Below are 26,519 nucleotides of genomic sequence, written 5' to 3'. Positions count from 1 at the left end.
GTTCTATAGAGATTCATGCAGCAGAGTGCCATGCAGCAGTTCAAATGAATGATCCAGGTCTACATGTATCAACATAGACTAAATCCTGAAAGCGTAATAACTGAGTGAAAAGCAATTGTTGAAGGAAAGGTATAGTGAGACAACCATTTTTGCAAAGTTTAAAAACAAAAAAGGAAGCCAAATGCTCAGGAAGGAGATCCACCGACTTCGGGGATAGTGGTGGCCTCTGGGGATAGAGGGAAGGGAAGGGATGAGGTGGGTGGAGGGCTTTTATCTTTGTCACTTTGTTGTAAGAATATTTGAGCCCTGACCAGTGTGACTCGATTGGTTGGGCGTTGCACCACAGGGCAGAGGGCTGCCTGTCAGTTCCCGGTCAGGGCATGTTCCTGGGTGGTGGGTTCCATCTCTGGTCAGGGCGCATGTGAGAGGTGGCTGATGGATGTTTCTCTCCCTCTCTTTCTCCCTCTCTTCCCCTCTATCTAAAGATGAATAAATTAAGTCTTAAAAAAAAAAGAATATTTGAAGTGAGCATGATCAAATATGAATATCTGGTGAATCTGGGTGATGGGTTCTACCTTTTTTTGTGTTGGAAATAGTTCCATAATTAAAGAAATCAGAGGCTTAAAACATTCATTCCCTCCCTCTCACCTCAGGATTTGCAAAGTCCCTTTATGCTTCCAAGGTTTTGTGTCTCACACCTACTGTGTGCCGGCCTGGTCTACATATAGCAACAAGAGTACATATAAGCAATGTTCAGCCCTTGTAGCTTACATGCTGTTCCTTCTGCTTGTCCCTCTTCCTCATAAACTCAAACCAGAGTGACCTTTCAGAGTGACCACAGCTGGGATTCTTTTTTGACTTTCTAGGAACCACAGGTGGGATTCTTTTTTCCTCCTTTTAAAAAATTTTGTTCTTTTTTATGTGCGGCAGACCTAGGATTGTGTAAGTATTCAAAGCAAGTAACTGACTTGGCTTCTCTGAGCTGCGGTTTACTCATATACACAATGCAGGTGACAGTGCATCTCCCAGGGCTGTGCGAGGATGAAGGAACTGTGTGTGATGCCCAAGCATGGCACCGGGCACGGAGTGGGTGCCAGCCCAGTCCCCTCCTGTCCTCTCCCTGGTGGCCCTTCTCAGCAGTGCCTGGTTCATGGCTAGCCTTTCAGAATAGCACCTGTTCTCAAACTTTTCACTATCAGGAACTCCCCTTTTTCTTATTTTCCCCATGCTTTGGAAGATTTTGATCCCAAATTGCATGTATTAAGTCATTAATTTATCTCCCATTTTTTATTAATCAAAGACATGGATAGCTGCCCTCCGAGCTTCTGATCTGTACAGGCAGCTGGGAGTGCACGTACGTGGTTGACATAATTCCAGCCAGAGGCAAAGGCACTCAGCCGTGTGTGTGGTCCCGGCCGGAGGAGGGGTAAAGGTAAAGCATCATGCTCGGTTTCTTTTAACTGATCATGAGTTGTGGAAGCTGCTGGCATTGTCCGGGTGGGCGCTGCTTTGACAGGTCACTGATAAATGAACTAGGAGCTGAGTTTTCAGGGCCAGGCTCCAGCATGGGGCCCCCTCACCCCACAGAGCTCACTCCAAATAGATGGTGTGTGTGTACCAGCACCCTGCAGAAGAGTGTGGGGTTCACATTGTGGGAAGTGGCAAAGCCATCTGAGTGCGGGTCCCATAGGCTCTGACTGGAGACTATCACATCGTCCTGTCCCCTGCTCCCAATGCTGGCAGAGCTTGTAGCAGGGCGGGATGACAGCCTTGACCAGGTCTCAGATCTTGGTGCTCAGCACAGCAGCAGGTTGGCACACTAGGCTGGATGGTAGCTCGGAGGGCAGGTGAGCCTGCGTCTGTTCCTCCGCCCGACACAGGGGGACTTCTCCTCTGGCCTGGCTGACTACAAGGGAACCTGGAAGGAGGAGAGGAGGGAGGGCCACTCTCCCAGCTTGGGGTGGGGTCATGACAGCTCCCTGGAGGAGGTGACAGTGTTCTGAAGGACAAGCTGAGTCTGTCAGGGGAAGGTGGAGCAGAAGGAGAGGACACTCAGGCTCAGGGCCCAGCACGTGAGAAGTGGGAGACCCACCTGGTGGCTGGGATGAGGAGCTCAAGACAGGGACAACATCTGGGGAGGGGGAGTGTCCTGAAGAGGCTTGAATGCCAAGCAGAGGACTTCGGAGTTTATCCTGAGCAGAGGGGTGATGTGGTCTGATGAACATTTTATAAAGATCAGAGTAGAGAGTGGTTTGAGGTGGGCGGGGAGCAGACAAGAGCAGAGACATACGGGCCGGTGAGCAGGCCGCTGTCATAATGCAGGAGAGGGATGGCGAGCATGGGGAGGGATGGCTTCAGAAATTGTTCCAGAGCCTAAAGTGGTGACCAAGGTCAAGTGTGACCATTGGTGTGGGGATGAGAGGAAGGGAAGTCAAAGCAGCTGCTACATGTCTGCTTGGTGGTCTGGTTGTTTCACTGCTTGATAAGAAACACCAGAGGAGTTTAGTGGGGTTGTGGGGAGGCTATGAGTTTAGTTTGGGAGATGTTGGTTTTGAGGGGCCCGAGGGGCACTCTGGTTTTTCCCTTTGGTTGCCAGCCCCACAGCCATCCTTGCCTTGCTCTTTGCTAAGCAAATCCTGGTTTTGTGGTGATAGCAATATGCCTGGTCTTCAGGGGTGAGTTGTGCTAAGCTAATCATGTGACCTGCTCCTCTTTGCCGCTTACGTTCCAGGCCAGGCACGTGTCTTAGTTTGAGCTCCTCCAGAAGCTGGCCTTGAGATGAGGATTTGAATGCATGCCGTTTATTTAGGAGAAAGGAAACACTGATAGGATTTAGTGACCAGGAAGTTGCTGGTGACCAACTATAGTCTGACTATAGTGCAGCCCAGCAAGCCTTGGAGCTAGGAGGGGAGAAAGAGAAGAGGCAGCTTGGCTGTGAACGCCAGCCAGTGGGTGATGGATGTAGTGAGAGCTGGGGGGAAAGATAGGTCATAGGAAGTGTTTGTGTCCCCAGATCCTTGCCCCAACCCCTCACCCCACCCCCAAATGGGGAGATCTGCATGTGTTTAAATGTGGATGGGAGAAAGCCAGCCAGGCTGGAGAGGCTGAGGTTGTGGAGAGAGGGGGGAGCTCATGGAGAGTTAGGTCCCTGAGCCAGGGAAAGCAGTGGGCTCCGTACAGGTGGAGGGACTGTCCTTGGACAGGAGGTGGGACTACCATTCCCTGAGGCTGGAGAGAAGGGTGCTGGAGCATTTGTGGAGACGAAGGGGTTCTACTTTCTGCCTTGTCTTTTTGCTCTGTATGAAGGGGTGCGGTCATCTGCAGGGGGAGGTGGGGATGCAATGTCTCCAAGAGACTAGTGACCAACAGGGACGATGTCTGTGGAGAATCTGAGAAAGAGCCACGTAGGGAAACATGGCAAGTTGGGGAAACTGAGACCCTAGACAAGGCTGGAGACCATGAACTGCTGTTGTGCTGACTATGTGGTGACAGGACTCTGCCCAGAGAGGTCCAGACACACAGGGAGAATGTGGCCAGCGGGGCTTGTCCTGCAGATGTCATGAAAGGAGAGCTGGAAGACCCTGACCCTGGAATCTAAGCCCTGGGGCAAAGGGTCTGTGAGGTGCGCGCAGAATCACAGGGAAGAAAGACCAGAAAGTCGAGAGTGTGCATAAGAATGTGGGAAGAGATGTTGTTCCAGTGGGTGGAATGAACGTTTCAGAGTTGAGTGATTCAAGGGACAGCAAGTCCCAGGTTTTGTCACAATAATAGCAACAGTCTTATGGGTGGCTCAGTTGATGGCTCAGTTGACGGCTGTCACGGCCCTGCCCGCATTCTGTGACGTTCACCACTCCCAGGCATGCAGACGCTGTGCCTGCAACCCCTGGACTACGACCCCATTTGCAGGCAGGCTGGAGATGCCTCAGCAGCCTCCACCTGGGGACAGCCAGCTGTGGGTAGACAAACACTCCACTTCCTCGCCCCTCAGTGGAAGAAGTTGGGGTTGTAGTCTATATTGTCTCTGGAGGTGCCCATGGGGGTCAAGCCTTGTTTGCCCACAATAGCAAGCTGCTCATTAACACACCCTGAACTGGCTTCTTTTCATTCCTGTCTCAATCCCTCTCTCCCAAACCTGTGTTTACTGGGATCTTTCCCGATGTGAACTACTTGCCCTCTAGTCCTTGTCAAAAAGTCTTCTTGTGGAACAACTCAGCCCAAGACAGTGGCTCAAACCCTCTGGGCCTCAGTGGTGTCCTCTGTAAGACAGGAAGTCTAATACATGCTGCATGTTGTTGTATGTGAGGCTCCTAATACCACACCCAGCACTTAGTAGGTACTGGGCTAGCTCTTTCTCACATATAGTGGTTTTATAAAAGCTCCTGTCCCCTCAGACAGCCCAGGACAGCTGAACCTTTCTGTTCCTGCCAATCAAGCCCCACAGGTAAGCAGATCCCTCAGGTCTAACTATTCCTGATGCTCTTTGCTGAACACCTTCCAGGTGGCCTCCCTCGCTGGCAACAAAGGGCTCCCTGGGGACCTCCGGACAAAAGGATGGGCCAGAGGCAACATGAGGTCTGGCAGATGGACATCTGAGTTCCTCTGAGGTAAATAAAAATCATACTCGTCCCTAAGCACCGAGCCAGGAGCTGGCTAAGACTTCCCATACATTATCTCATCTGAGGCCCATGGCAAACTACAGGCCACCGCATTGCTCCTGTCTCACGGTGGAGGAGCCCATGCCTCAGAGAGGCTAGGTGACGTTCCCAGGCTCCCACAGCCTGGTGGTGGGTGGGAGCGCCAGGATTCAGACCTCATCTGTCCTCTCCGCCAGAGCCCAGGCTCCTCGCTGGGAGGCAGGAATGTGCATGTTTACCCTGGATGCCCCTTGCCTGGTGTGGGCTCTGAGCAAAGGAGCTTAGGAAATGAGCACTGGGCTGAACTGAACCAAACAGAGCTCCTAGAGGAAATAGAAAGATCCAGTTTCCTGTTGGACACCGAGTCCTGGAGGGCATTTCTGCAGCCTTGCTCTGAGTACAGGGTCTGGCACATAGGGATGTTCGAGCAAGGTTTGTAGATCAATAAAGCAGTGAACATTTGATATTCTTGGCCAGAATTCACACTGTGGCCCTGATCCATGATTGTGTTAGGAATTGCACAATATGATTATCCCATTCTGTTATTCCTGCTGAATTCTTCCATGACAAAGGCTTTTCCTTCATCAGCTGTCCACTACTCCCTCCTTCGCTCTCCCTCGGAGCTAATCTAAGTGTGTCTGAAGGGTGCTTGTTCCACTTGTCCCACTAGTTGGACGTTCCCTTCAGTTCCTCGCATGAATGAGGGATGGGAAACACCTGTAGCAAGCGCTCGCTCTGTGCTTCTGCGTTTCATTTCCACAGCAGCTGTGCTGGCAGGGCTGAATGGTCCCACTGGACAGACGAGTAAGGCTGAGACTCAGCGGAGTTAGATGACTTGTTCCAGGTTACCTGGCAAGTTAGAGGCTGACCAGGGTTGGATCCCAGATCTGTCTAGCCCCAGACGCATGCCCTCTCCACCACCAAATTCCCTTCCAGCCCCGGCTTGCTTCCCTCCCCAATGCAGTGTGGCCAGTGCAGATCTCAGAATGTGTAAACCTGGTGACACTAGATCCATCACCTTAGGGTGGAGTGAGGGAAACACCTGGGGGATCAGCTTACTAATTCAAGGGGCCAATGAATTATTCACACCACCATTAACTTGGAGGGACTTTCAGCCTCACCTCTCTTTCCCCTGCCTCAGACCCTCAGATCCTGGCCTGCAGACGCGTGGGGACCTTGGTGAGGAGATGCTGACGGGGCTGGGGTCCTGTCTGCTGCTGGCAGTGGCTCTGCTGGGCCCAGGACCCAGGGCCCAGGCCACGAAAGGTAGGAGCTCCTGGCAACAGGCAAGAATGGGGAGGAGGGGGAGAGCAGTGGACAGACAGCAGTGGGGGTCTCAGGAGGTTTCTATGTGGGAGGCCAGAGAGCAGCAGGAGGCCCTTTTGGGAAAGATGGCTGCATTGAGGATGTATTTGGTTCTGAGATGGGGGGGAGACAGTGTTTACTGAGTGCCTGCTATGTGCTGGATGCTTTACATTTATGACTGCATTTAACCTTCACAACACATGTCACAGTGGGTATTAGTCCCCCATGTTACAGAAGAGGAAACTGAGGGCGCGAGAAGTTAGGTAACCTAGTCAAGACTGCATGGTTACCAAGGGCAACGGGAGTGGCTCAGAGAACTAGTGCAGGTTTGTTGCTGGAAGGAGTCTTCCTTCTGCTCCTGAGAGTCTGCTGTTCTTCCCACCGCCAACCAAGTGAAATCAGAGTTCCTTAACGGTGGCATTCAGCTCCCTCCCAACCCTGGCTCCGATTTCTGTCCAATATCCAGCCTCAGTTCCCTGCGTCCCCGGGGCAGCCTTCGCTCTGACTGAGCATCACACCCCTTTCAACTGTGGGCTCCTCTGCCTGGAGGGTCCCTTTTGTCTTTTTCCATCGGGCTCATCCCTCAAACTAAGGAAGCTGTCCATGTCCCTTCATCATCCTCTAATGCCCCCAGAACCCTCTGCAGCACCTGGTCCGAGGCCACTTGGTGCTGCTCTGGCCGTCTGAGTTGCGTGTTGTGTGCCTGTGAAGTGAAGACAGTATCGTTTTTCCGGGCTCAGCAAGCCGCTGTCAGTGCCTCATTTTCCCTGAGCTCAAGTGGGGCTCAGGAAGGAAACATAGCTTGCTAGTCGCCTGGTTGGTGGCATACTGGTCTGGACACCCAGAGTCTCTTTCTATGCCTGGAGTGTGGGAGGAGCCCACTGTTCTCATTTTCCAGCCACCTGGGCTTCAGCGGCTTTGGGATGACCTTGGGGATCAGGGTACCTGGCTAAGTCCTGGGCCGTGGGAGTCCTGCTATGACTCTGTCATGATGTGTCCTGTCCTATGGGCAGGGCTGGGGGAAGGACCTGACAGCTACTAGACAGACTTTCCCTCTGTCCTCCTGCCATAAAGGCATGAATCAGACACCGTCCTTGCCTGGCCTGCCCCAGGGGCCAGGCAGGGAGTCGAGAATGTGAACCGGGTATATACCTTGCAGCCCTTCATGGCTTTGTATCATCACTGCTCACAGCTACCCAGCAAGGGCGGTGTCACGGTCCCCATTTCACAGAACATGACTGAGGCTCAGGAGGATAAGTGACGGAGAGTCTGAGCCTTTGTTCATGTCATTTTCTCTCTCCAAATCTTCCCAACTAACAAACCTTCTCTCCCCTCCTAGTCAAACTCAAATACCACCTCCTCTGCGAATCTTGTCCCTCCCCAGTAGTGCTGGCCCCAGCAAGACTGGCCTCCCTTCCTCTGGACCCCAGAGCCCCTGTGTGGCCACAGCACTGTCATGCTGTGCCTTTTACCTCATTTGCCTGACCCCCCTCCCCACTCCCACCCTTCCCCTGACTGTGAGCTCCCAGGGAGGGAGGGGCCCATTCGGAATCAGCAAAGCCCTGGCACAGGGCTTGGAGAGGGTGTCTCTCTTACAGGAACATTGGCTAAGGGTATTCTTCAGGGTGCTTTTGGTTGCTGGTGACAAACTCAGCTTGCATGGGTTTAAGCCGGAAGAGGAATGCAGCGAGGCAGGAGTGCCACTGAGCTGGGTCAGGGATGCCTGCAGCCAGAGCATCTTGGCTTCAGGCCCTTCTCACCTTTCACACGGTTCTTGCCATCTGCTGACAAGCTTTCTCAGTGGGCCCTGAGCATGGTGCCCACCCCCGGCGTTCTCTCTCCCTGCCTAGGGACCAGGGAGGACAGGGTCCTCCTCTAGGTATTCTGCAGCAGGACTCTGGCCTGACCTAGCATAGGCCAGTCATTGTGGTGCTGGTGGGAACCCCAGGGTTGCCCAGCTGAGTCACGTGGTAGGGGTGTTACCCTTGGAGGCAGGGGAGCCAGTGTCTGAAAGAGGGGGCGTGTTGTTTCAAGAGATGGAGAAATGGGTGCTGGGGAGACCAAAACAATAGATGAGAGCTATAGCAAGTAGAGACCCTTCCTGGGCCTCAGTTTTCTCACCTGTAGCTTTGTCTATTTTATGGTGCTATTATGAGGATAAGATTGTTCACTCATTCATTCAGCAAATATGCATTGCGCACCTGCTTTATGCCAGCTACTGTTCTAGGTGTATCTTGGGATATGGCAGAGAACAAAATACAAAAAATCCTGCCCTCAGAGAGCTTGTATTTTTGTGGAGAGAGTCTAACTATGAACCAAACAAATAAGTAAAATATACAGCACATTGGATGGTGGTGAATGCTATGGAGAAAAATGTAGCAGGAAAGAGAGAGATAGAGGATAGGGTGGGAGGGTCACATTGTAAATGGAGCGGCTGGGGAAAGCCTCACAGAGAAGGTGACCAAGAACACGTTGGTTATTTTTTAAAACTTTTAATTATAAAAAATTTCAAACACACACACAGTAGAGAAAATAGTGTAATGAATTGCTATGTCTCCAACAACCATCTTCAATAATTATCAACATTCTGCCTGTCTTGTTTCTTCTATTCTATCCCCCTCTGTTTGGGGTGTCTGGAACAATTTAAGGCCAATCTCAGATATATTACTTCACCATAAATATTTCAGGATATATCTCTAGCAGATATATATACTGACCGCTCCCTTGGCAACCACTTTTCTGTTCTATTTCTATTAATTTTACTTTTTTTTTTTTTAGATCCCACATGTAAGTGATATGCAGTATTTGTCTTTTCTCTCTGGTTTATTTCATTTAGTAGAGCATCCTCAAGGTCCATCCATGTTATTGCAAATGAAAGGATGGCCTTTCTTTAATGCCATTGTACATATCACATCTTCTTTATCCATTCATCTGTTGATGGACAGTTAGGGTGTTCTCATATCTTAGTTACTATAAATAATGCTGCGATGAACACAGGAGTGCAACTAACTCTTCAATATTCTGTTTTCATTTCCTCTGGATGCATGCCTGGAAGTGGGATTGCTGGGTCATATGGCTGTTTTAATTTTAATTTTTTGAGGAACCTCCATACTGTTTGAATGGTGGCTGCACCGTTTTAAAGTTCCACCAATAGGGCACAGATGTTCCCTCTTCTCCGCATCCTCTCCAACACTTGTCATCTCTTGTCTTTTTGATGATAGCCATTCTAACAGGTGTGAGGTGATATCTCGTTGTGGTTTTGATTTGCGTTTCCCTGATGATTAGATGGGAAGCATCTTTTTATGTAACTGTTGGCCATTTGTATGTCTTCTTTGGAAAAAGTCTGTTTAGCTTCTCTGCCCGTTTTTAATAAGACTGTGGTGTTTTTTATTGTTTTTTGTTTGTTTGTTTTTCTTTCTGTTTTTGCTATGGAGTTGTAGAATTATTTATATATTTTGAATATTAAACTCTTATCAGATGTATGACTAGCAAATATTTTCACTGATCCTATAGGTTGCCTTTTCATTTCATTACCTATAAAAGTAACTTTTTTGGTATTTTTAATTATAAAAATTTTCAAATATTTAGCAAAGTTGAAAGAATTTTATAGGGAATACCTACCTACCTAGCTATCTAAGTTTTACCTCATTTACATTTTACTCAGTTATTAGAATAGACACTGAAGATGATTATTTCATTAAGGTTTGCAAAATTATATTTTTATAGTGTGTTTATTATTTCTGCGGTCAGCTATAAGAAGCAATTTTTCTTCATCAGCTATTTGGTTATCCTGATACAGTACACAGCAGGAAAGGCAAAGTAGATGCTTAATTCTTTCTTTTTCTTCAAATTAATTTTTTAAAAAAATGAGTTTGTGCTCCAGAAATCTCTGAAAGAAACCAATGAGGTTTTAAAAAAAATTTCTTTGGAGTTGCATTATGAATTCATGACTTTTATGTATTTAACGTGTTTTAATCCACTGCAATCATCATTCTCTTTTTGATGCTCAAATTGTATCTTCTTTAGCCAGCAAGAGCCCCTTCAAGTAGGTTCCCATGTCTTTTTTTTTTTTTTAATAATTAATTATTTGTTTGTTTATTTATTTATTTTTAGAGGGAGGGGTAAGGAGAAAAAGAGGGAGAGAAACATCACTGTGTGGTTTCCTCTTACTTGTGCCTCCAACTGGGGATCTGATGTGCAACCTAGTCATGTGCCCTGACTGGGAATCGAACCAGTGACACTTGGTTCACAGGCCAATGCTCAATCCACTGAGCCACAGCAGCCAGAGGTTCCCATGTCTTTTGACACAATCCCAGCAGTCTTTGCTAGCTTCTTTGCTTTCTGGTGGGACAAGAGGTCCCAAGTGTATTTTGTGTGTTTCCTGCCCTAGCTAAGGAGCCCTGGCTCACTTTTGTTGGACATAATAATCCTAATCTAAGGCCTAGGGTGCAAAATACTACTGTAATATTGTTACTCTTAGGATTTTTTAGTGAACAGGACTAGGAAATTATTTTTCAGAAATAAAAAATCTTAAATTCATGCTGATGTTTTCAATTCAACTTAAGGATCACAAGGGTTTTACTTACTTTTCAAATTTTATATGTGTACCATTCTTCTGTTACACTGAAAAACTTAGTTTTCTACTGATATTAATGTATTTGCTTTGTTTCAATATGTAAAATGCAGTAATGATATTTGCCATTGTTACCAATAGTCAGTCTACTGAATATACTTTAAGTTTTCTTTGGGATATATTCCATTAGGAATGTACAGTCAAAATAGTTTCTTTCAAAGTCATTTGAAATCATTTTTCTCCATGTGAATGTGCCTCCAGCTTGATAACATAGTTAAGTGTGTATTTGTTTCAGTTTGGGATATTTAAGAGTAACTTAAATTTTTGATACTTTAAAAATTATATTAAAATCATTCATAATTATAAAGTCAAAATTATGAAACAAGTTGCATTTAAAGAGGTCCCACAGTCATACCTGTTTCCTCCTTTCCTCCTGTTTGCTCCTTCCCGACAGGGAATCATTTTTATTTGTTTCCTTCCATTGTTTTCTTTTTTAAATTATAAGCAAATATGTACATATAAACAAGTACTTTTAACATTACAATTGTCTGTGCACATTTTCACTCAGTGTGACAGGAAGGAGTCATTATCTTAAAAAATTTGTAAGTTCCCTCCTGCACATACCTAGGGCCTGACATGGTACTATTTTGTCTAAAATTATAGGCTCATCTGACATCCTGTCTCCCTCCTTTCTCTGTTTTTTTTTTCCCATAGCATTTGTAACTATTTAATATACTCTATATTTTACTTATTATGTTTATTGTCTGTCTTCCACACCAAAATGTAAATTCCATGAGGGCAGGAATTTTCGTCTGTTTTGTTTCTGCTGTAACTCTAGCACCTAGAACAATACCTTGCACTCACACATTATTTTTTGAATGAATAAAATAATGCTTGATAAATATATGAAGAATAACTAAGTAAACGAACAACCAGATGAATAAATGAATTAATTTAGGACCATGGCCTCATGCTCCCTCCTCCCATCCCAAAGACCCAGCTTTGTAGCGGGACCCACCACCCAAGATCTCTGTGCTGACTCTGAGCCATTCTTCCCTCTTGCCTCAGGTATCAAATGTGGGGGTGTGCTCTCAGCACCTTCTGGAAACTTCTCAAGCCCCAACTTCCCCAGACTCTACCCCTACAACACGGAGTGCAGCTGGCTGATTGTGGTGTCTGAGGGCTCCTCTGTGCTGCTCAGCTTCTACACCTTCGACCTGGAATACCATGACACCTGCGGCTTTGACTTCCTGGAGATCTACAATGGGGCTGCAGGAGACCCAGGCAACCTGCTGGGGAGGTTCTGTGGCCAGGTGCCCCCACCACCCTTCATCTCCTCCTGGCATGTCATGTCTGTCATCTTCCACTCAGACAAGCACGTGGCCAGCCGCGGCTTTTCTGCAGGCTATCAGAAAGGCAAGGGGGAATTGGCAGTGGAGAGGGTGGTCCTGGGGTGGAGGTCAGGGAAGAGCAGTGGGGCTAAGCTGAGCCTTGCAGGGTCTCAGCATCTTAGTGTGTAGGTTGCTCCGTAACCTGGATGACCTTGCTCTCATAGCTCACTGGGCAAAGGCAGCCTCCGTCTGCAGTCTTGGTAGTTGCAGGTTCCCATCTTCATGGCGACAATCGCCATGTCTCCCTTTGTTGTTCCTGGGAGTCCCAGAGTGTCTCACTGTCTCAGTCTTCACTGTGCTCAGGAACGAAGCCTCTCATATTCTTCTATTCTTATCCTTCTTATCCCCTTCCCTGGCATCAGGACACCAGAGGGGATGCCATGCTGTCACTGCTGCTGGTCCCTCTGTGGCATCCCATTACTTCATGGGCACACAGGCCCCCCCCCTCCCCCCGCCACTTTGAATGTCATCCAATGGAAGGAGCACAAGCGTCTGTGTGGAGCTGGTGATGGTTTCCTTCCAAAAGCTTTTCCTGAACTCACCTTTTGAATCTGGGGTCCTTAACTTCTCCCCTCTTCAACCAGCATGGCAACCTGCCAGAGGCTTTGCTCGCCTTGCCTTTCTCCTTGACTCATTCCTTCTGTCCTAGGCTTCTCTGCAAAAACTTCTTCATGGCAGCCCCATGAAGAGACTCCTGGCACACGGGGTCCACCAAAAGCAATCAGGTGGAACCCTTCTCTCTGGCTTTAGAGGCACAGAATTGGAGAATGAGAAAGCGCCAGAATCACAGACTGGTTTAATAATAGTTTTGCAAGTTGAGACCCTTAGATTTTTAGAATGTTCAGATATCAAAGCCCCATGGGCAATGTATTCCAACATTTTTTAAAGTTTATTTTTAAAAAAAGATTGTATTTATTTTTAAAGAGATGGGAAGGGAGGAAGACAGAGTGAGAAACGTTGATGTGTGTGAGAGAAACATCAATCAGGTGCCTTTCATCATGCCCAACTGGGGACTGGGCCCGCAACCCAGACATGTGCCCCGACCAGGAATTGAACCCACAACCTTTTGGTTTGTGGGATGATGCCCAACCAACTAAGCCATGCTGATCAGGGCCCAACATCTTTTAAAACAGTAGTACCCGTATGTCAAATGGAACCTTATGGTAATCCCTGATATATGAGAGATAAAGGTGGCCAGCATTTTAGTGTATGCATTTGTTTTGTACATTCATATTTTTAACATTTACTTATTACAAGCCAATCATTGAAAATGTAAGTCAATATCTATGGCCACCAATAAGTTAAATTTTTACATGTAAGACAGGTAACTGTGGATGCCGTCTTCCACTGCATTAAAAAATAGTTTGAATACAGCGTAAGAATGAAATTTGCACCAGATGCTGTAGAAAGATGCGTCAGAAGGCCACTGTGGAGCCCTGGAGCACAATTGGAAAGACTACTAAGGGTGTTGGCCTTGGAAGGGATCGCACAGACTGTCAGAGCCTGCCCTCTCCCTGCACAGGCAATAAATCTGAGGCCAGAGAGAGAATGTGCCTTCCCAAGGTCACACAGCTCAGAGGGGAAAACGCTGGGACAAGAAGTCAAGTCCTCAGCTGCCCAGCACAGTGCTCAGTCCACTCAGCCATGCCATGGGGCGAGATTCTGGAGTCTCAGGAAATACATCCAAGTGTGCCCCTCCCAGCGGGTAGTCTCCAGCCAGTCATGGTGTTTGTCATCAACCACATCCTGGTTGTATTGGTCACACAGGGTTCCAAAGGGATTTCACCAGCATCTTCTCAGACTCTGCATGAGTCTGAGCCCAGTGGATCAGGCTGGGCATGTGTGATGATTTCTAATATTCCCACGAGGCTCAGAGAGTGCCGGGCAACTTGCCCAGGGTCACACAGCTAATATAAGGCCAAGTTGGGAGGACACCTGTCTTCAGGCTTCAAGCTCATCTCTACTTCATCAGATCCTCTCTCTAAGTCTCAGTTCCTCGCCTATTAGGGAGGTTTAATAACAATTATGAACTCAGGCACTTCAGCTCTGTAGCCCACTGGCCTGGCCAGAGGGACAGTGAGTATCACAAGATCAACTGCACAGGCATTGCAGTTAGTCAAACCCTGTTTTCTATGTTACCAATCCAGTGACTTGCTGCTATCAGGGCCCTGTCCATGTCCCTTGGGCTTTGCCACTTTAATGGCTCCTGTTAACTTCCTCATCTCTTTGCTTGAGGGCTTCTTCTAAAGTCTCCACCGGTCACCTCTACCCCCAGCTTCACACCATTCCCAGGAGCTCCCCAACAGGGCTCAGCAGCTGGTTTGACAGCACCCTTCAGTGGCTGTCTCCCCTTCCTGCCCCTTTAGTGGCCCTCACTCCCCACATGGGGACCCCTCTATCTCCCAAATAAACTCACTGTGCTCAAATCCTTATCTCAGAGTCCAGGTGAAACCAAACTCACACAGGTAAGTAATTTAACTTCCCTATGCCACCATTTTCTCAACTGTAAATGGGAAAAACCACTGCATGTCCCTCGTAGACTTATGATAACGATTTAAAAAGATGGTGCAGCTGCTAAGTGCCTGGCCTGTCCCTGCCACTTGGCCAGAGCTCGGTGGATGACGACGAGGTTCCCGTGAAACGCCTGCGGGAGTGGCACATTGGGGGGTGTCTGGTGCCCATATGAGGGGATTGTGGAGCCACGGGGAAGGAGAAAAGTTAGTTCGACTGGGATCCCTTACAGATGTTTGTGGTGGTGTCCTGACGGGCCTGTCGGGGGTCCTCGCCAGCCCTGAATACCCGAACAATTACCCCAACAATGTGGAGTGCCGCTGGGTGATCCGGGCCGCTGGCCCTGCCACCGTGAAGCTGGTGTTCGTGGACTTCCAAGTGGAGGGCAATGAGGAGTGCACCTATGACTACGTGGCTGTGCTTGGGGGGCCTGACCCTGCCCGTGGGCACCACTATTGTGGCAACACCAGGCCCCCTACCCTTGTGTCGCTGGGCCATGAGCTGCAGGTGATCTTTAAGTCCGACTTTAACATTGGAGGCCGGGGCTTCAAGGCCTACTACTTCTCAGGTAGGAGGGTCTGAAGGTGCACCCCAGTCCCCTGTGCATGCTGGGCACCTGCCTCCCCAGTGTGCTTGTGGGGTGAGAGGGTCACCCTTCCCTGCCTCTGGGTTTTGTGCTTTCTGTTTCTCTGCCTGGAATGTTCTAGCACACCCTTCCCTGCCTAGCCAATGCCAAGGCATAAGCATGTCACCTCCTCTGTGAAGACTTCCTGATTCACTCAGAATGAATCCCTTCCTTCAATTCATTACGGAAGTTTTTTTCATAGAATTGATCTAACATCACTCTGTATGTGTTGGATATTGATCTTCTCTGCCTGACTGTGAGCTCCTATGGCCTTATCTTTGTACCTACCATGTAGAAGTATTTAATGTTTGTACAAGCAAATAAATGAACCCTTGGAGTAGTCACCATCTACAGGAGGAGACAGGAATGGAAACAGACAATGACAACTCACTGTGACCTATGCTATGTAATGGTAGAATCATAGATGACATCCTGGAAGAGGAGAGAATTAGGCAGTGCTTTAATCTGGCAGAAGGAAGGGAAGGGTGTTCCAAGCAGAGAGCTCTGCGTGCACAAAAGCATGGAGGACAGAGAGGGTTTGGTGTGCTTTGCTTGTAGTACTAGGAAATGTTTGGTGAGGCTGGAAGGTGGGGTGGATGAGAAGCAGTGAGAAAAGGGGCAGAGGCAGGTCATGAACCACACTGCCTGTCAAATCCAAGTATAGACTCAACTCTGAGGACAGGTATTAGGTTCTGTTTTAAAATCCATAACAGCCAACACACATGAAGGGAAGTGCCAATTAGAATGAGACTCCCGGCTTTTAGCTAATTTCAGGTTAAAGCAGACTTTGGGATCAAATGCCTAGTTTTCTGGCCATGGTGCCCACAACCTGCCGGGGTGGCATTATAACCACTATAGCGCCTGTCTCACCCCTCTCACTATGGCTCCTTCCACCCACTCCTCCCCAGGAGACTGCCAGGAGGTGTACACAGCTGTGCGAGGCAACTTCTCCAGCCCACAGTACCCCAGCTCCTACCCCAACAATATCCGATGCCACTGGACCATCCGCCTGCCACCTGGCTACCAAGTTAAGGTGTTCTTCCTGGACCTGGAATTGGAAGAGCCCAACAGCCTGACCAAGACATGTGACTTTGATCATCTGGCAGCCTTCGATGGGGCCAGTGAGGAGGCGCCCCTGCTGGGGAACTGGTGTGGCCATCAGACGCCACCACCGGTCACCTCAAGTCGCAACCAGCTCCTGCTTCTGCTACGCACAGACCGCAGCACCGCCCGCAGGGGCTTCTCTGTGGCCTACATTGGAGGTCAGCTGGGGTTGAAGGGGTGGGCGTGCTGGAGTGGGGAAGGCAAGGTGAGGGTCCCAGGTCTTTGCAGCTCCCTTCCTCCATCCCACGAATGGGTCTCCCCGACCTCTACCCTGGTGGCTCTACCACCACTGACTCAGCCTCTGGGACCTTTGAGTCTGTGCCACTGTGGCTCTTACTTATTTCCACTGTTGGAGGGACCTACTTTTCTAGCTTCCATTTCCGCAATCCCTAACCCCTCCCCATTGGCTTCTTCCGCCATCGGCCTCTGGCCTCTCTTATACTGTGGTTGATCTTGGTCCTCTATCCAGGAGTAATATACAAAATAATATTACTTGTGGTAAATAATTGGTATAACCGCCTAGATGCCGACCAGCCTTGCTTGTATCAGTCAGAAATCCTGACTGACAGTGGCTTGAACAAATGGCTTGTTTTCCTCACCTGACAAGAAGTCTGGAGCTCGGCAGCTTCTGTGTCGGTTCAGGGACTCACCACTGTCCCAGCTGGGATCTCTGGGCCTCGCTTGGCCTCGTTACTGTAAAATGACTGCCACAGCTTCAGGCATCGTGTCCACGTTCAAAAGCTGGAAGAGGGTAGGAGAGGGGCAGCCACAAATGCCCTTTTATCAGGACAGCAAAAATATTTTCAGAAGCTGTCAAAAGACTTCTTGGTCTCGTTAGTTTGAACGTGGTCGGACGGCCATGGCTAACTGCAGAGGAGGCTGGGGACATTGGCACTTAGCTTTGCCAGCCGACATCTCTTCCTACTTCTCCCCACCTTCCCTGGGCCGTGGGCCCAGAAAGGCCTGTGTTCTGGACCCATTTTGCCCTCTGCCTGACCAGGCTGAGGCTCTGGAAACAGAGGTGCAGAGAGAGGCTGGCTCAGCTGAGACTGGAACTCACTCCCCTGACTTCTTGTGTGGCTGAGCAGGGCCCTGGAGGAGGCCCCGTTGAGCTCAGACACACCCTGCTGAGCCCTCCTGAGCTCAGACAGGCCATGGTCACATCCAACCGCTGCCATTCACTGACCACCCATCTGCAAAAAGTGTTGATGAATGCCCTAGACAGGCTGTCATTCAGATGAAATGAGGTGACACAGGTCACAGTGCCTGGCTCTGAGGCCACCCTTGCGGAGGGTGGATTTTTTTCTCTCATGTGCCACGGCCTGTTCTGCATTTGAAAGCTCTTTCCTCTCTTCTTACCTCATATACAAGAGGACTTTGGGGCCTCAGTGATGGGGAAGGAAACAGTAGAGCTGCACAAGCTAGTGGCAGAGGAAGGACCTCAGTCAGCTCCATCCCTGAACTGGGAGAGGAGAACTGTTCCTCTGTTAGAGGGATCCCCTTGCCATGGGACTCTGCCACAGCTAGCTGGCAAGTCACTTTCTCTCTGTGGGTCTCAGCTTTTCCACCTGTGAAATGATAACATTGGCCGAAGGATCTTTCAAGTGCCTTTTGGCTCCCATAGTCTTCGTTCCGGGCTTGGGTCCTCTCCAAGCTCTGTGTGATCTCAGACAAGCCCCTTCTCCTTTTGGTGCCTCCAGAGACTGAAGGTGAGGCAGCTCTAATCCTGGCTCCTGTTCAGGGGCAGGAGCCCTTGCTCCCACCACACCCCGCCTCCCTCCCCGGATCCCCCCGTGGGAGCCCAGGGTCAGACAGGGGCATTCACGCTGCGTGAGGCGCCAGATGCGGCCCAGGCTGCAGGCAGCCTCCTGGCTAGAGGACAGCCTCAGCATCAATCAGAGGTGACACACAGTTCAGCGCCACCGAGATCATCGTGGGAGACGGCAGACCCATAAATCCCTGACTGCCCAGACACCAGAGGCTGAAATATGTCTGAGGCATTTCCTGAAGAGGCATTGAGAGTTCCAGGCCCCTGCCTGCCAGCTCTTTCCTTTTCCTTCCAGTGGCCACCCCCCTTCCTTTCCCCTACACTCACCCCTGCCCCAGCAAGCACTGCCCCCCCATGTACATGTGCACATGCACACTCATGCACACACACACACACATACTCATGCACACACACACATGCTTACACAGGCCCAACACTTGAGTGGCCTGGAGGGAGCAGAGGAGATCAGCACCTCTGGAATCCTACAGACTTGATGGTTACTATCCACCTAAACCACTGCAAACAGCTTCGCCTCTCAGAGCTTCAGCCCCCAAAACTGTAGGGAGGGTTTAGTCACATTCACCTCATGGGGTCAACACGGGGAGAGAGTGAGGCTATCTTCACCATTTGGAAGACTGCAGCCCCCAGCCCTACCCTTCCCCTTCCCCCTCCCCCAGCACAGACACACTCTGCTCTCTGTCTTTATTCTTTGCCTGGTTTGCCTTCAGACCACTCCACAGCTTAGGTGTATTTTACATATTTATTGTCCCCTCACCCAACTACAGTGCAAGCTCTGAGAAGGTAGGAATATTTTACTGTTTTTTCCCCCCATTTCTGTTCTGTGGTGCTTAGAATAGTGCTTGCACATAGTAGGCCCTCAATAAATATTTGTTAACCAATTGAATGAATTGCCTGGCACATGGCAAAATAATCAGCAAATAGTAGCTTTTATTATGATTAAGAATATCCACTCATTTGTTCAGTCAACCAATCAATCATTCATTCAGCATCTGCTGTACCTGCCAAGCTCTGTGTGAGGCTCAGAGAGCCCTGAGAAGCAGGCTGGTGCCTGTCCTGGGCAGCTCGTTGATGGAGTTAAATGGAGCAATGCCTATAAAACATCCCAGAGGACTGCAAAAGAGCCATTCCCTCTCTGGGCTCAGTTTTCCCACTTACCACCCTTAAGTGGGAGCTTGGGAGGGTGGGGGTCAGATTTCCTGACCCTAAGGCCTCCAGCTCCTCCCTCCTGTCCCCAGTGGTGCCCATAAATGTGAGCTGCTCCCGCACGGACTTCCAGATCCTGATCTCCACACAGGCACTGGCCCCACTGGGGCAAACCCAGGTCTACCTGGGCAGCCGGCGCTGTACTGCCCAGGAAGTCGGCAGCACCGTCCGGATCCAGGCCCGCTTTGACACCTGTGGCACTGAGTCTCAGGTAGGGGCTGGGGAGAGGAGGGCAGGCATGACGAAGGGCAGGTGAGAGAAAGGCATCTGCCATTCCCGAGAATTCAGCTTCTCTTCCTGGCTCTGGTGACCACAAGTCTGGATACGGCACTCAGCCCCCCTTGGCTTTTACAGCAAACTTGCTCAGTAGACACAACTAAGAACTCAAATAAGGGAGACAGATAAGGGGGGCCCATTGCACAACCTGGCTCAACCAAAGGCCCCTGTTGGAGGCTCCTCCCATAAGCTCCTCCCATAAGACCTTATGGGTTGACCATGCCTGAAGGCCTTCCTTCTGTCCCCCCTCCTTGGAACTCCCCAGAGTCACCCGGCCCGCCCCCCTTCCACACACAGAGCTGTGTCAGCCCTGCTGCCCTCTGCCTGCCCTCTCCCTAATCTTGTGATCCAGATCCTTCCCTGGGCTCTGGAAAACCAAAGGGCCCTTCAAGTAACAGGATCTACTTCCCTCCAAAGGCAGTGAGACTTGCAGATAAATTTTTCTCCTACCCTTGCCTTTCGGAAAACTTAAACCCTGGCTTGGGCCCTCAGAGTTGCTGATCAGTGCCCCAAGCACCCTGCGTGCTTGTGTTCGTAGGGACAGGTCAGGTAGGGGAACAGGGAAGAGGAACAGTGGTCTTTATGAGGGCAACCCCCCAGCCTTGGTACCTGGGGATTTGCCAGACTGGTGTGGCAGAAATCATGCTTTCCAGCAAGCCATAGCCCCCTCCCCTCGACGTTAGCCAAAGATATGCCTCTGGCCCCTCCTGTCCACCCCTCTGCTTCCCCAGCCTCCTGGCAGCCACTGTTCTTTTGACCTCAGAGGACGAGAAGCGAGGGTCAGCCTTGGCTGCTAAGATAATCTGCTTGTACTACTCCAGGGCCTAAGTCCCCCAGGAATTTTCTTTGGGGCAGAACCATATTCCACAGTCATGAAATGGTATAGGCAGGGAATTCTAGAAACAGAGAATTGTATGATCTAGAAGAAGGAAATCAGACAACTCAAGAGTCTCAGGGTCACAGAACCACCACCAGAACCTGGAACTACAGAATCCTAGAATCTTGGAATCACGGACTCTTGGAGTCAATATCATGGAAACATAGAGCTGAGAACCTTAGATGCATAGATTCTTACTGCAATGCTTTTAAGTCTTAGACCCAGGAGAACCCGTCGCTGCACTGAGCTGCTTTCAACAATGCACAGCTCATACGGCGAAAAGCCACCCCAACCTTTCTGTGCACCGCAGGCTTGATTTCATAACTGTAGCATCTTGTGTGGTTTTTCCTTCCTCCTCAAGCCTCACACGCGTCAAGAACTTTCCCGCACCCCATTTTATGATTTTTCTCCCTTCTTCATAATGAAGATTCACTTCGGCCCTTTGACTGGGTTCCCTTCCACTCCCAGGGGCTGTCCTTTCCTTGCCCAGTGTCCCGATTCTGTGTTACAAAAATCCAGGGCGCCAGTCCTCTTCAGAGGCTGTGGTGGTGACAGGCTGAGGGCACAGGTGCAGGGGGGCTCCTTGGGGATATGGACTCAGAGCCTTTTAGGAACCCAGAGCTGGGAGAGACCCTCAAAGTCACCTGGTCTCCAGAATGCCCTTCTCCAAAGTGTCCAGGACTGCTCTCTCTGTTCTAGGCAACTTTTAAAGAAATTTTATTTTTTGATACTTCCCTGGCAGGGGAGACAGCATGATCACGAAGGTGGTTTTCCCAGGGCGAGGCTTATCCATCGCTGACCCCTGTCATTTCCCCAAGTGTGGGAAGCACACCTGCATAATTTGTGGTAGCGGGGGACTGCGTTCGCGCTCTCCCCTGAGAAAAAGAAAAAGTAAAACAGAACTTTTAGTTTTAGAGAGAGGGGAAGGGAAGGAGAAAGAGGGAGAGAAACATTGATCGGTTGCCTCTCGTGTGCCCCCAACACGGGACCTGGCCCACAACCTAGGCATGTGCCCCGAGTGGGAATCAAACTGGCAACCTTTGGCTTTGTGGGATGACGCCCAACCAACCGTGCCACACCGGCCAGGGCTGCTTCAGGCAGTTTTGAATTTTAGAAGCCCCACCACTGGGCAGGGGCAGTTGGGCAACCTGAGGAATGCAGGGCTGCTGCATATTTGGGGTGGGTGGGGAGAATAGCCCTGTGTCACAGCAGCCCCCGCTCTAGACCACATCAGACTGCCCATCAAAATACTGCCCCCCAGGCCCCGGCACACACACCTCAGCGTCTCAGGGCAATTTGACTCCTGCCTCCCAATTTGTGGCAGTGGGGAGGGCAACATTGTGCCAAACCTCTCACATCTTACCCCTCAAGCACTCTTCCCAACCTTAAGGTGGTGCCACTCTGGTGATTCAACAGCAGGGACCCTTCACGGCTGCAGACATAACTTGGAGAAAAGATTCCAGAAGAAAGGTCACATAACACCAGGGACAGAGCTTCTATATGGGAGGCTGGAGACTTGGCTTCCAAAACTAGCTCCGGGCGTTACTGCCTTTGTTGGGCCCCAGTAGTCACATCTGTAAAGTGCCAGGGAAGGGAGCTTGAACTAGATGCCATGGAAGTCCCATGTGGTTCCATGTTCTTTGATTTGAATGAAGCATGATGGCTAAGATCACAGTAAGAATTGGGAGGATCTGGGTGAGACTATGTTCCCTGTTACTTGTGTGCTGTGTGAACTCAGACAAGGGATTTAAACTCTAGGCCTCAGTTTCCTCATTTGTGATGTGGGGATATCAGTGGTACCAGGAAGAGAGGATTGTGAGAATTAAATGAGATAATGCATTCATAAAGCCTGAGATGTGGCAGATGTCCCTGTGATTATTGTTACCATCTGTCACAGAAGCCAGAGCAAACATGGGCCCATCAAATCTGGTATTGTCCTTCCAGACACCCTCAGAGCACCCCTTCTTCAGGCGGGGACACTGAGGCTCCATGTGGGAAAGGAGTCAGAGACCAAGCTGGGACTAGAGCCCAGGCTCCTGGGGTGCTGCCGCCTTGGTACAGAGTCCGCAGATATCTAGGGGGACCGGGTTAGCTCTGGGACCCTTTAGTAAGAGTGAGTGCCTTTGACCCCCACAGAGAAGGAACAACACTTCAGTGATCGTCAGCGTGCTATACATCGACCTCTCGGCCGGGGGGCAGGACGACATCCAGGAGTATGAGGTCCGCTGTGAGCCCCGGCGCAAGGAGGCTTCTGTCCACCTGCTGTCCGGCTCCCACTGGCTCGGGCCCTATGCTGCGGCGGCCGAGCACCTTCAGGAAGCACCGCCCAGGGAGGAGGTGGACACAGTGGAGGGCCCCGTGGCCATTGTGGCCCAGGACACCAGTGACATTGTCTTCCTGGGCCTTTGCATCCTGGCTGGAGTCCTCATGGTCATTGCCATCGTGGTCCTGATGTTGCTGTGAGCAGGCCAGGTAGGGACCTGGCCACTGGCATCCCTGGGAGGCAGCTTGGGAGCCCTCCAAAAGAGATGGGACCAGACCTTGTTGACTGGTTGGTGACCATGGGCAAGTCACTGTCCCTCTTTGAGCCTCAGGTTCCTAAGGACCGTTACTCGGCCATGCTTACCTGACTGGGCTGACATGAGGCTCAGAGAAGGGCATGAATGGATAAAAGCTTTGTGAACTATAGCATGGCACGTATATGCATGCAATCGTTATTAATTTTAAAGATATAAAAGAACTGTATGTGTTACTGTTACTGGAGACACAGTGGATAAAGCCGACTCCCTTTGTAATTTGTAAGAGTGTTTCACCAACTCAGAGTACAAATAAGGGTGTCTCTTACTTTTCCAGCTAATCACGCATCCCAAGCCTTCTTAGCTGAAGGTTCAGTATCTACCCAGGAGCCGTCACCCAAATTGACCCAAGAACCCTGAGAACTTCATTTAAAGCAGCCCAGTCTGGCCTCCAGACTCCAGAACAGAGAAAAGGGAGCAGAAACCCCACCACGTTCTGGGCTCTGCCACATGGTGTTGCTGTTGAAGACTGGCCGAGCGCATCCTGGTGAAAGCTTACCTGCCCACTGAGGTGGCAATGCCCTGCTGGGGCAGATCCCAGTGTAAACCACAGACAGGCCTACACTGTGCTCAGCAGTGAAGCTGGAGGCTGAGGACTGGTGTCTCTTTCATGTTGGCATTTTTCCTAAAATATCTTGTGTGCTCCTTGACTGAAAAGCTGATTGAGTCCTCTGTATCTCTGTCCTCCTCACCCCTGATGTTGAGCTTAGGCTAAGCACACCCTTCCTCTCCAGATGAGTTCTCTTGGGGCCCTCTGGACCTGCTCCTGCTATGGGACTTCACTCAGAGCTACTCCAGTCTACTCAGAACTACTCCGGATCACCCCCATTTTTCTAAGTTCCCACCAGAGGGAGCAGGGCTGGGTTCTGAATGCTGACCTATGAGAAGACCTCAGGCACCCTTGTGTGAATTGGTACATCCCTCCCCAGAGCTCCACATACCAAGAAGTGGAGCAATCTTTGTAATGAAAAAGAAATAAAACATGCATTCGTAATACACCACTTTGCCTTGGTCACCTTTATATGGCATCATAAATCATTCCACTGAGTCCTTCCACAATAACAGAAATCTCCAAATTGACCATGCTGACCACTGGTATCAATCTTAAAAACTGTAGCCCAATTACAATTCCTCCAACAACCCAACAAACATCCACTGGTTACCAGCTGTTGTTGTGACAGGCTCCAGGCACACAATAGTCTACCCATCAAGCAAATTCCTGCCTTCAAGGTGCTTATGGTCAGGTGTAGCAAAATCAGGGACAGGAAGGCAGGTGCCTGGGTGACCTGCAGAGGAAAGAACTAGCAAGAAGAGAGCCAATGATGTAAGAAGTGAATTAAGGGAAAAAGAGTAGCCTGGACATTGGAACAACTGTGTTTAAATCCAAGTTCTTTTTAATTTTGTGAGCCTAGGCAAGTCACTTTTATTCTATGAGCCTTGATATCTCTACTTGCAAAATGGGACCATACATCATAGCTTGCTGTGAGGATGTAGCACCATGATGAATTAGGGAGGTCTGTCAGGACAATGAGTGTGATAGCAGGAGAGAGTCCCGGCTGCTGTCTGCGGTATGTGGAGCAGAGGCTCCTTCCTCTTTCTCTCCCACCCACCTTGTCACTCTCAGATGCCTCCCACCACGGAGCCAAGTTACTGTCACCAGCCTGCATTGTCAACATCTCACAAGCACCTGGGTCTCAGCTTCCCTTTCCGGAAAGAACTGGACACACACCAGATACTCTCTATGGGTGCCCCCCAGGTTCTGCCCTCCAGAACCTGAGACAGGTGGGCCCACGCTGGCCCTATCCTTGTCAGCTTACTGTGGAGGGGGAGACAATAGCTTAGCCTGTGCGAAGCCTAGTTCTCAAAGCTGAGTGCGTGACTGTGTTAGTGGACATGCACAGGTGGGAATGTAGGGGGCCTCCATCTGTATTCTCAGCAGCTGATCTTCAAGGGCCAGCGCACAGAGGCCAGAGCTCTGGCTCGGCAGCCAGGCCACCAGGGCTCCACTACTTGCTAGCTGTGTTACCTTGGGCAAGTCGCCCCGTCTCTACTCCAACAACTCGTTGTGAGGATCTAGTGAGATCATGGGTGACAGTGCCCAGGACACAGGGAGGGGGCAACAAAACACAGTTGTTACTACTGACTGTGCAAAAGCTCTGGCCTAGAAACCCAAGTCCTTGGCCCAGCTTTGCCACTGATTTGCTGTGTGACCTTGGGAGAGCCCATTCCCTTCTCTGGCCTTATTTTCCCTGTTTTGCAAATGTGCGAAGCATCATTATCACCTCCAGCACTGTCACTGTCACAGCAGCCACCTCCTAGGCACCGACTACATGGCAGGTGTTTAAGATGTGTCATCTCACTCACTTAAACCACCTGGGGAGGCCAACATAAATGGCCCCATTTTACAGATGAGGACACTGAGGTCTGGGGAGGGAATGTGCTGTGCCCAAGATGACATGGCTATGACATGTGAGGCTAGTCTGAAAGGAGCCCGTTTTTCCCTAAGCTGGGGCACAATGCAGAGAGCTGGGTCCTCTTGGGAACCCAGGCCAATGCTCTCAAACATCACAGCTGTGTCTGGTTGGGAAGAAGTGGAATGACTGAGAGGGAGAGGATGGTTTTATCTTCACAAACGTGCCCAGGCACTGCCATTCCCTGCCCTCCGGGCAGCCAGCACGTTGATTATCCTGCATGAGCCGCAGGAAATAACAGTCTTGGTGACAGCACAGTGTCTATTAGAAATGAAAGGTCTGAAATGATACCCATTAGCCAACACGCCCTGGCCCTGGAAGAGTGTCAGGGCCTGGCGAGCATGGCACAGCCTTCCGGCTCACCTGCCGAGTTTCCCTGTTCAGAGAGTGGGGGGGCTGTGGAAGGAGCCAGGCGTGAACCCTAGCTCCCTCCCCATGGGCTGTGTGGCCTTGGGACACGCCTACCCAAAGCTGGGAGCTCGGGGTCCTCCTCCCAGCCTGTGCCTGTAGGGCCAATGTTACTGATGAGGAAGTCCTTAGCAAATGTATGTGCTGGCCCTGAGAAAACACCTCTGGACTGCAGGTCGGGCAGACCCGGGTACACCTCCATTTCTTTCCCTGACTCTGTGTGACCTTGGGCAGATTGCTCAACCTCTGTGAGCCTCAGTTTCTTTATGTGCTGAATGGAGGTAGAAAGGCCCTCCTCACAAGGTTATGGTGAGGATGAGAGAACATGAGGAGAGCATCCCACATGGTACCTTCACCTTGATGATTCAGGAAGTAGTTGACTGGCAGGCCGGGCCTGGCAAGGGCTTCCCTGAGGAGTCCTCAAATCCTGGAGCTGGCAGGGGCCTGACAAGAAAGCAAGTCCCCACCCCATTTCCTACGAATCTCCCTGCACTCAGTCTGCCCAGCCTCCCTGCTCCTTGCTGTTCAGCAGTAGGCCAAGGTTATTCATACCCAGCCTTTCTATTTCCTGGTCCCTCTGTGCAAAATGTTCTTGTACCAGAGCATAGCCTGACCTGGCTCCTTCACATCCTTCTCTGACCACAGGTCCCCTGACCACATATCATCACACCTCACATCTGTCACTTTGCTCCTGCTGGGCTTACTTTATTTTCATCATAGAACATATCACCATCTGAAATGGTATGACTTGTGTGTTTGCTTTTGCTCCTTCATAT

General features: G+C 50.1%; 1 protein-coding gene and 1 pseudogene across 1 annotated transcript; both read left to right on the top strand.

Moving 5' to 3' along the window:
- Positions 1–1,307: 1,307 nt before the first annotated feature.
- CDCP2 (CUB domain containing protein 2) lies at positions 1,308–23,862 on the top strand. Its single transcript, XM_090271635.1, has 9 exons — positions 1,308–1,432; positions 4,499–4,604; positions 5,776–5,900; positions 11,581–11,928; positions 14,647–14,982; positions 15,948–16,301; positions 19,168–19,346; positions 22,425–22,760; positions 23,142–23,862. The coding sequence occupies exons 3-8, from the start codon at positions 5,822–5,824 to the stop codon at positions 22,749–22,751; spliced, it is 1,623 nt and encodes a 540-aa protein (XP_090127761.1). The 5' UTR covers positions 1,308–1,432; positions 4,499–4,604; positions 5,776–5,821; the 3' UTR covers positions 22,752–22,760; positions 23,142–23,862.
- LOC150014940 (U1 spliceosomal RNA) lies at positions 21,016–21,166 on the top strand (annotated as a pseudogene).
- Positions 23,863–26,519: the final 2,657 nt, after the last annotated feature.

This window comes from Furipterus horrens, unplaced genomic scaffold, assembly GCF_987537825.1.
Source record: "Furipterus horrens unplaced genomic scaffold, mFurHor1.1.pri manual_scaffold_3, whole genome shotgun sequence".
Taxonomy (NCBI): Eukaryota; Metazoa; Chordata; class Mammalia; order Chiroptera; family Furipteridae; genus Furipterus; species Furipterus horrens.
Note: the sequence above shows the minus strand (reverse complement) of the source record. Positions and strands in the feature narration are given on the sequence as shown.

What these genes read in the sequence shown, in the direction of transcription:
- CDCP2 (XM_090271635.1), top strand. Translation starts at nt 5,822, where the DNA reads ATGCTGACGGGGCTGGGGTCCTGTCTGCTGCTGGCAGTGGCTCTGCTG. An exon ending in CAGGGCCCAGGCCACGAAAG is followed by an intron (nt 5,901 to 11,580) that starts GTAGGAGCTCCT and finishes CTCTTGCCTCAG; the next exon opens with GTATCAAATGTGGGGGTGTG. An exon ending in CTCTGTGGCCTACATTGGAG is followed by an intron (nt 16,302 to 19,167) that starts GTCAGCTGGGGT and finishes TCCTGTCCCCAG; the next exon opens with TGGTGCCCATAAATGTGAGC.